Raw genomic sequence first — 10,323 nt, forward strand, 5'->3', positions numbered from 1 at the left:
AAGATAATGCGATTTTTCTTTGAAAAGTTATATGTATTATTATTAAATAAGCTGAATTGTGCCTTTTTTTTAAACCTTATATAACTTAAAATTGATTAAATTACTATTCATTTATTGATTATTATACAATATATTCAAAGTATTATATCCTATAGATATTCATGTAACGAAAATGGTTATTAAATATAGCCATTGCATAATCTGGCTGATCCCACCGGCTGGCTGGGCTACCCCCGGAACCCTCATAGATTTTTTTTATGTACTCCCCTAGAGGAGCATCCTCTACCCCTCTAGTGTTGAGGGAATTCTCCAGTCCCCCCATTCGGGGAATCAATCAAGAAAGCTCCAAGCCGCAGAGAGAAACCCCAAAGAGACACACCGAGTGAGAGATATAGGGAGAGAGATCTTTGTGATATTTCCGGAGAACCAGTTATGGAGGGAGATTCAGATTCCAAAATGAGAATCAGCTTTATAGCTCAGTTGAAAGCCAGCAGCTCATTTAATCGGTGTCTCATCAGCTTCCAGACAGTTTTCATCTCAAAACAATAATAATAATAATATAAATAATAATAAGGAAATCCAACAAGAAAATATTAAAATACACAATAATTATCCAAGATGCTGTGTCGCGATGAATCGGGCTGTGTTTCGGCCCTAGTCTTGGCCAGTTTGTGCCTTGGCCTTTGTCGGGGCTATTTCACTCTAGAGGGTAATGTACTGAGAAAAATATTGGTTAAAAAAAATATAATGTAAAAAATGTATATATTATAATATACTTGTTTACAAGGTTTCCATCTGATTCCCATAAATATTGATAAGGAAATTAAAATGATTTTGTAATCTCAAAGTTATAGATTAAACTTTATAAAGTATATACATTAATGAATAATATTAGTGATATATATAATAGTTTGTAGACGGATATAAGTCCTGAAGGTTTAGTTATTAGAGCCTAAGGTACCGGGTTACTACATTCAAGTTACTATATTCAAGTTTGGGGTTTTCCTATAAGTAACTACATATCTTAACTTCCGGGTATCTATCACATATCTAATTAAAAAAAGCTTTTTTTTAATTTTAATTAATATAATATTTTTGATTATTTTCTCATAGTTGGAGATCCCTGTCCCACACCCAGCTATCGAAGTCGTTGCCAACCTGTCGAGGATTGCGCGACCCTGACATCCTATTTCCAGACCGGCCGCCTCACCGTGAAGACCCTGATGAACTGCGGCTATACGTATCGCAGTGAGAAGATCTGTTGTCCCGTTGAGGATGCCCATACCCAAAACAGGATAGATCAGAGTACTACAACGAGTACAACCACACCAAGGACTACGACAAGGACCACAACAAGGACCACAACGAGAACAACGATTAGGAGTACCACAACCCCTATAGCCCCCTATACCGATAATTGGGCGGATATTTTCCAAACGGATCGGGATTATGTCAGCTCCTCCGTGATAAAGGTATCAACGGCTCAACGAGCTTCGCGGGATAGTGTGGTATTCCGGGACACCTCGGAGGGTGCCGAGTGTAAGGCGCCGTTATATGAGGGGCAGTGCCGTGCCGTCTCCAACTGCCCCAGTGTGGAGCCGTTGCTGAAACAGCGTCGTCTGAGGGACGAGGACTTCACCACCTGCCGCGATGGCACCCGCGAGGAGATCATCTGTTGTCCCCTGAACTTGCCCCTGCAGCCTCGAGTCCAGAGTGAAACACGTCTGGGCGTATCGAGTGAGTCGCTGTCGCCTCAGTCGCCACAGGATCCCCAGGAGGCGGAGGTGATAGCTCGAGCGGATGCCCTTCTACCACAGTATCGTCATCTGGCCGCTCTGGCGCATCCCAATGCTGCTTTTGATGGCCACTGGCATCACTGTACCGCCATGGTGTTGACTCCTCAGCTCCTTCTTAGCTCCGCAGGATGCGAGAGGCCAAGTCATGCAGTATTCGGGGTGGCTGATATGCGGGATGTGGATGCTGATGAGGATTATCTCACAGACATTGTGGTAAGTGGGGTTGACTTCCAGTTAGATTCTCTCTTGTGTTCTAACCTTTACTTTTATTTTAGCGCCTGGTTCCTTTCCACAAGGACCTCTCCTTGATACGCCTCCAGGAGCCCCTCCATTTGGATGGACGGATCGCGGCCAATGTCAGTGTGGCTCCGGTCTGCAGCCAATACGAGCTGACCCGCCTTCAGGTCAGCGGCAGGCTAGTAGCCGTGGCCTGGGGCAAGGGTGATGGTGAGACTGTCCATACAAATCCTTACAAGACCTCACTTTAATCCATGAAATCTACTCCAGATACCGATTGTCCTTTGTACGAAATACCAATGCGCCTACGTCCCACCTGGGCCTGCGGGGATCTGCCCAATTACGGCGGTGTCAAGGATCTGGGAAGCTTACATATCTGCGTGGAACCGGAGAACGGCGTCAAGGATCTGGGACGTTTCTCCAACTCCAGTACTTGCTTGCCGTGTCCCGCCTCAGTGGCCAGTGTCCTTCATCTAGTACGACCCGCTGGTACACGGTGTGTCCTTGGTATAGCCACGCCCACGGGCGCCGATTGTGATGCCCGGATTATGTATTTCACGAGTCTTTTGAATAACCAATTTCGACAATTTGTGGAAAACGAGGAAAAGCAATAGTCGGTAGTACAATTTAGGCTAAATTAGATAAAGAAAACATATTTAAACGTAGTTTAAGTTTTAGTTGTAGGACTAGCAAGGTCACACTGGCAAGCTGACTTGCTTTAAATATGAATGTGGTCACTCTAGTGGACAACCAACAAAATAGTCTTTAAAGTAAAAACTCAATTACCTCAGTCATGTTCTCTTGTCACTGGGCATTCTAAATATATCTTAATTATTACGATAATTAATGCAAAACTCTTGGGGATTATTAACATTATTCCCGCATAAATTATATGGCAATTGTAAAAATACTGAGAGGGGCACGAGGCACAACTCTTTCGTCAGTTTGTCATTAATTATCTAAAACCCCAAAAAATAATAACAATGATTCATGGGTATTGCCTGGAAATTTTTATTTTTTTTGTAACTTGATTAAACTCGGTGTAAAAAACATAATGAATTCTACTTTATAGTCGATCTCTCCTCGCGTAAACTGCTCTCTGTGATTGACTCCAACTTTTTGTTTATATAAAAAAAATCTAGAGAATATAAAACCGGTTTCAAAATCAAGAGAGTAATACAATATTGGCACGATCTTGATGGATTCTCTGCCAATAATTTCCTACCTAGGTTGTGTCCGATAAACGACAATTCGAATTTCACCTGAAACTCCCTAACAATCATTGGAAATTAATTAAGAAGACAATCCAAAATGTAGAACAAGGTGTTGCCTCTTATCGGCAATAAATCCCCAACATCATTGTTGAGGGTTCGTCGGTACCGGGGCAGGGCATGGGGCTCGACCATATCGTCTATAAATATATACCCGCGACACTGACTGACAGTGACATTATAGAAAAGGAGATTATGGAAACGCCAAAATATATCAAATCGAAAATACAAAATCGCGGAGTACCCAAAGGTGAATCATTCTAGATGGTGAAATAGATTCCCAAAATCTATTTCCTTTTGGGGTAACCTTTAGGTCCCCCGGAGGCTTATTTATGTTACTATTAATTATATTTATATTTTATCTGTCTCCTTAGAAATGATTAAAACTGGAAGTTAACTTTTAAATTAAAAGTTTTAATATTTGAATACTACCTTTATAATATATATCTATTGTAATTGAATAATTATGTTTGTTGTTGCCATAAAATTTGAATTCATGAAAATTTTAGTTTAAAAAATAGTATATTTTTAAATAATAATATTTTAATGATAAATAATAATTTTATTATATATTAAAAAACGCTTTTTATCTAAAAAACTAAATGAAAAACAAAGTGTGGTAGGCTGCAGCACTTAAAATACGACTAGAGGGCGCCAAAACAATGGTAGATATATTGGATGTAAGTAAAATGTATGTATATGTCGGTAGATGTATTCATACTAACAGAAGTTCTGACAGAAGTTCAGAACAGAAGTTGCTTAAATATATAACATTATTTTTATTAATTTAACTTTAAAATATGATTAAAGTTGAGATTCAATAAATAAAATAAATAATTGCATCCCAAAAGGTCCTACGTCCAATACTTATTACGTCCAATTATTTATTGGTAAAAATTTTAAATTTCAATTCAAAAATTCAAAAAATGTCAACAATTTTAAGATTCTATTTCCTATTTTTCTACAAAAAAAATTTCAAAAATCCAATAGGTCGTAAAAACAAGTAGTCCTTAGCCCGAAATTTCAAACCTAATATTTTATGGGTATCATCTATCCGATCCTATTTTCTTATTCAACTGATAGCAGCCCTAGGCACAACATCGTGTGTAAAAAAGTGTAATTTAAAATTTTTTTTTCAAAAATTTATTTGCCTTGAATTTCTTTTAAAAGCCAGAGTAAAAAAAAAATAGAAACTTTCGTAATTTATTTTGTACAATATGGCTGACTCTGGTGAATCGAATGAATTGGTGAGTATAAGAGTATACAGGCCAGGATTTAACCTTTCTTTTTAAAGAATACGAATAAGTCCAACCCCGAGATAAGTAAAGGGGGTGTCAAGGAGAAGAAGTCGAATGAGAACCAAGATTCTGCCGAGAAGAATCAATTGGAGGAGAAGAAGCTGGAAGATTCTGGCATTGAGATCCTTCAAGAGGATCATGCTGAGGCTGAGAAAGATGAAAAGCCAAAGCCTAAAAATCAGAAAATGCACGAGCTAGTTTTCAGTGACGAAAGCATCGAACGTTATAAGAAAGTTGCAACTATAATTCCAGCACCTGAAAAGGCTCCCGTCACCATCATGTTTGCACGTGGGTATCTCAATCCTGCTCTTGAGTTCCTGGCCGATACGAACGTGTTCCCGGCTGGTCAGGAGAAAGATCGTAAGATCCCGAAGGATTCAGGCATTAAGATCCTTCAAGAGGATCATGCTGAGGCTAAGAAAGAGGAAAAGCCAAAGCCTAAAAATTTGGAAATGCACGAGCTAGTTTTCAGTGACGAAAGCATCGAACGTTATAAGCAGGTTGCCACTATAATTCCAGCACCTGAAAAGGCTCCTATCACCATCATGTTTGCACGTGGGTATCTCAATCCTGCTCTTGAGTTCCTGGCCGATACGAACGTGTTCCCGGCTGGTCAGGAGAAAGATCGTAAGATCCCAAGGTTGACCTTAATAGATGCCAAAAGTCGGGTGGCTACAAAACTGCGCCTAGCTCAAGAATCTGATAATAAAAAAAATAATTCTAAAAATAATAAATAAGTAGTGTCTGGAAATTATAGTTTTTTTAAATAGTATATTCTTTTTGTTTAGCTTTAATAAACTTGGTGAAAAAAACATAATGAATTCTACTTTATTGTTGACTGCTTTGTGATTTGATGCAACTTTTTGTATATATAAAAAAAATCTAGAGAATATAAAACCGCATTAAAATCAAGAGAGTTATACACCTGAAACTCCCTAACAATCACTGGAAATTAATTAAAAAGACAATCCAAAATGTAGAACAAGGTGTTGCCTCTTATCGGTAATAAATCCTAAACATCGTCGTTGTGGGTTCGTCAGTACCGGGCAGGGCATGGGGCTCTACCATATCGTCTATAAATATATAGTTTCCCGCGACACTGACTGACAGTGACATTATAAAAAGAAGGGGATTATGGAAACGCCTAAATATATCAAATAAAACCGAATCGCGGAGTACCCAAAGGTGAGTCATTCTACCGATTCTTAAGACTGAATGGTGAAATAGATTCCCAAAATCTATTTCATTTTGGGGGATCTCTTGTTCCCCCCGAGGCTTATAAGACAGAGGCTTATTCATCCAACAGTTTTAAAATAAAATAAATTATTCTATATTATTATTAATATTATTCATCTTTCTTTTTTCCCCTCAAATATATTAAAATTGGGTGTACTACTTCATCTACTTACCTTCATCATATTTATCTCTAAAAAATATATATTATTTTGAAAAAAAAAAAAAAAAGAATTCATTCAAATTTTAGTGTAAGAAATAGACTATTTTTTAATAATATTTTTTTTGTAGTTTTATTATATACTAAAACACAATTTTTTAAAAAACTAAATGAAAAACAAAGTGTGGTAAGCAGTAGCATTTAATGCACGACTAGAGGGCGCTAAAGAATGGTATGTATATTTCATGTAAGGTAAGTAAGATGTATGTATACGTCGAATGTAAGGTAAATACATTCTACAGTCTACTGATGGCTCTCGATAGAAGTTCCTAAAATAAATAATATTTTATATGTCTTAATTTTAAAAGAAATATAATTAAAATTGAATAAAATGTTCCTTAGAAGGTAAGATATTTGTTTTTTGAATTGATATAAATCAATTCATTTGATTTATACACATTTTTCTTATAATTTAAATGAATTTATAATATTAAAATTACGAAAGAGGTATTTTAATAAATTTAAATAAAAATGTTAAGAGCTCAATTAATACAAAATATAATAACATCCCAAAAGGTAATACATTAGACAATTTTTTTTGGTAAAATTTCAAGAAATTTAAGATCCTGTTCCCTATTTTGTTACCAGAAAAATCTAAAATATCAAGTAGGTGATAAAAACATAGTAGTCCTTGGGCCGAAATATTTTGAGGGTGTCGGCCATCCGATGTGATTTTCTCATTCAACTGCTACCAGTCCTAGGCACAACATCGTGTGTAAAAAGGTGTGAATTTTGAAATTCGTTTTCTAAATTTTATTTGCCTCGAAATTTTATTAAAAGCTAAATAAAATAAATTGAAGCTTTTATAATAAATTTCATACGTAATATGCCTTATATAAGTGAATCAAAAAGAATGGTGAGTACATATTAGAATAAACAGGCCAGGTCTTAACCATTCCATCAAAAGAATACGCACAAGTCTAACCCCAAGAATCCCACGGAGCACAAAAGGGCTCTCGTCTTAGCCGGTATGAATGTTCTTCAAGAAAACTACCGTCAGGAGGATCATACTGAGGCTGAGATAAGGGAGATGCGACGTGCTTTACATCCCATACGATCTACAAGGGCTATACACCAGCTACGTTTCAGTGACGAAAGCATCGAGCGTTATGAGCAGCCTATAACTGTTGTACCAGCACCTGAAAGGGGTCGCGTTACTACCCAGTTTGTACGCGGGTATCTCACTCCTTCTTTGGAGTTCCTGGCCCATTTGAGCGTGCCTCCGGTTGATGAGGAAAGTGATCATGAGTCCCCAATATTGGTCGACAATGAAATAGCTACAACACTGCACGATGCTCAAGAATTTCATGATCATTATATAAGCTTTCAACAACAACTCGATCGTCGTCAAAAAGCGTTGCGGCGCCGGCGAACTATTAATCGAATTCTTTCATGGATCATTTGTATATATGTTGGATTATATGTCATTTTGGGTGTGTTTTGGGTAATCCCCGAACCCTCTCCGCCGACTTTTGGGCAGAGAATCAAGAAGGGATTGAAGCGAGTCGTAGGCAAGGCTCCAAAATAACATGCTTATGTTATTTTCATGTCAAATTTCATGTGTTATTCTGTTGTGTTATTTAATAAAATTTATAAAAAAAAATGTTAAGGGTTTATTTAAATTTTGGGGGTAGGGGTCCTTAATGTCTTAACCATTAAGATAGCGTCTCAAAACATTTATAAAATAATATTTTTTTGAATAAAAAACTCATTTATTTTTAAACAGAATAATTATCATTAAAAGCAAGGCCTCCTTAGCCAGTTAAATAAATGTGTAAATTAGCATACACTTGGCTGTCTGTGAGAAGTCTTTTTTTTTATAAAAATACTTCAATCTACCAGTTTTAAGGATCGATCGAATCAAGGAGCAGGGAACCCTAACTGCAGACTGTAGACTGCAGACTGGAGCCTGTTTAACTGGCTTTTGGCCAGAAAAAAGAGAGATTGGACACATTGGAATTGTGAGTCCGGCAGTCCAGAAACTTGAAAACTTGGCAGCCCGGCAGCATTGCATCGAATCGGCCAATCATGGCAATTTTCTATAATTTTGCACCATCCACAAAAGGCAGCTAAAACCTAAAAAAAAAAAAATGTAAAAAAAAAAGGAAAATGAAGTCGCTCACTAAATAAAATGCTCAGGGAAAATGAAACCGAAGTCAAAACTGATTTGAAGGTAGGGGGGTAGAAAATTTGCATAAACCTGGAACTGGATCTTTGAAATTTTAGCGGAGAGGAGCGAAGCTGAGCCATTGAAATACAGTGGAGCTTCCCTAAAAGGATAATGGGTTAAGAACATATACAAATTAAAGGTGTCCAGTTCTTGATCTATTTTTCTATTTGTTATATTTAAATAAAAGCTAGTAAAATTAAATATATTTATTTTCAAGTAAGTTATATTAAAAATTGAACTATAATATATTAAAATATTATAATTTTTAGACTTTTCTCTAGTTTATCCTTCTCATGGAAACTTCACTGTGATCGTAGATTTTTAGAAGGTCCAGCCAAGAGAGCAATTTGAAGTTAGAAGCGACTGTGACCGGGGCTGGGGCTATAGCTGGGGACTGGGGACTGAAACTGCTCTGGCAGTTGCTCCTGGAGGCCATCGCATCGTCGACATCGCAAGTCTCGAATAAAAATTATATTCAGGCGCTGATTACAATGATCGAGGAAATTGTCGTTGCCCGCAGCGAGCTGTTCGTAATTGGACTCTGGACATTTTGCATTTTGGACTCTGAAGGAGTGCGGGACTATCAAAGTTTTATTTATAAAAAAAATATATTCATATATTTATATACGTATATATATTATACGTATATATATGTATATAAGATATTGGAATATTTGCATATATTTTCTTACAGTTTTTTGAAGTGGAGGCTATAAGAATCTTAGGGGAGGGGAATAATCTTTAAAGAAATAAAAGTTATAGGGAGTTAAAAATTAAAAAAAAAATTTATTTTAAGTTAAATCTTTCATTGTAGAACCAATTTCTTTTCCTTACCAAAGTACAGTATTCTCATTCTAAAGTACAACCGCCTAAAAGTTAACGGTCAAGGTCGTATGGACCGGGTCACGTATATTCAATTTGACGGTTTAGTGAAAAACCCCGCAATAATCAATAATTTCCCATAATTAGCCGGCGGTTTGGCGAATTCGCGAAGATCGCAAGATCCCAGAATCGATGTTATTGATCCCGTCAAGATTCCCCGCTTTATTGCCAACAGTAACGCGATATATATATGCGCGATTTTGGCCAAGAGGCCAGATCCAGTTTATGAAGCTTCTTGAACAACCGATGATTGCTGGCAATCGAACTAATTTGATTGATTTGAGCCCTTTGAGCCCTATTTATTTGGGCCCAGAATTAAAAGATCCGTTATGCGTGATGGATCTTAACTTTAAAAAAAGGGGAATAAAAATATAAAGAATTTTTTTAATTTTATTTGTATTTACCCATGTGCGTGCTAGAAAGTGTTTCTGTGGTAACTTGTTTTCTTTTGTCCTTTGCGTTTTTTTTTTTTTGGTTTTCTTTACATTATTGACCTTTGTGGTTGATGGAACGTTTAAAAATTCATTTGCAACTGACCCTCGACAAGTGGAGCATGTAATGTATGTTTTTTCCAAAAATATAAAAATATATAACCGCAAAAAAGGACCTTCAATGCCGGCTGACGATCGGAAGTCTTTGTGGTTTTTTTTCTGCTTGAACTTCAAAGAAGGTTAAAATTAATTGACCATTTAAGGCGGCTTTTCAATAAGTATTTAATTTTTTTAGAACTGAATGTTATTCAAATACCTACTTATGAGTAATACCGGTAACTTCCGGAATTGGAATTCCTAACTCTTGACTTGGGGACTTTATCCCCTCAATCCCCTTCTGTTGGTCGAGTTCGTAGCCTAATTCTTTTGTTGGCTTCTGAAAATTTTCCAAGGCAACCGCATTTTTTTCCATTTTTTTTTATTATAATTATAATTATTATAAAAAAAAGTTATAATTAAAGGCAATAAAAAAAAAACCGCCAAATGTATATGAATATGAATGACTGCTGCTGGTAGTTGTTGTTGCTTTTGCCACTTTTCCAGGCATTTTTTTTTTCTTTTTCCACTTTATTATTAATTTTTCTTCTTTTTTTTTTTTTTTTTTTTAATTGGAGCAACAAGCTGGCAACAAATGCGAATGAATGCGAATGGTTGTATTCGAATTCAGTTGAATTCCTCAACACCTGCCCCTTTGCCCCCGTGACCCGCGATTCCACACGCTCGTA

General features: G+C 36.6%; 3 protein-coding genes across 3 annotated transcripts; all 3 read left to right on the forward strand.

Annotated features, from left to right (window-relative positions):
- The first annotated feature begins 499 nt into the window (after positions 1-499).
- LOC108126569 (uncharacterized) lies at positions 500-2,823 on the forward strand. Its single transcript, XM_017243209.3, has 4 exons — positions 500-709; positions 1,114-2,009; positions 2,072-2,243; positions 2,304-2,823. Exons 1-4 carry the CDS (start codon positions 619-621, stop codon positions 2,645-2,647), a joined length of 1,503 nt encoding a protein of 500 aa, XP_017098698.2. The 5' UTR covers positions 500-618; the 3' UTR covers positions 2,648-2,823.
- Positions 2,824-4,302: 1,479 nt separating this feature from the next.
- LOC138927795 (uncharacterized) lies at positions 4,303-5,358 on the forward strand. Its single transcript, XM_070283120.1, has 2 exons — positions 4,303-4,551; positions 4,599-5,358. The coding sequence occupies exons 1-2, from the start codon at positions 4,522-4,524 to the stop codon at positions 5,337-5,339; spliced, it is 771 nt and encodes a 256-aa protein (XP_070139221.1). The 5' UTR covers positions 4,303-4,521; the 3' UTR covers positions 5,340-5,358.
- A 1,373-nt stretch (positions 5,359-6,731) lies between these two features.
- On the forward strand, positions 6,732-7,645 carry LOC108126570 (uncharacterized). Its single transcript, XM_017243211.3, has 2 exons — positions 6,732-6,911; positions 6,963-7,645. Exons 1-2 carry the CDS (start codon positions 6,882-6,884, stop codon positions 7,581-7,583), a joined length of 651 nt encoding a protein of 216 aa, XP_017098700.1. The 5' UTR covers positions 6,732-6,881; the 3' UTR covers positions 7,584-7,645.
- The last annotated feature ends 2,678 nt before the right edge of the window (positions 7,646-10,323 follow it).

This window comes from Drosophila bipectinata, chromosome XR (assembly GCF_030179905.1).
Source record: "Drosophila bipectinata strain 14024-0381.07 chromosome XR, DbipHiC1v2, whole genome shotgun sequence".
Lineage (NCBI taxonomy): Eukaryota > Metazoa > Arthropoda > Insecta > Diptera > Drosophilidae > Drosophila > Drosophila bipectinata.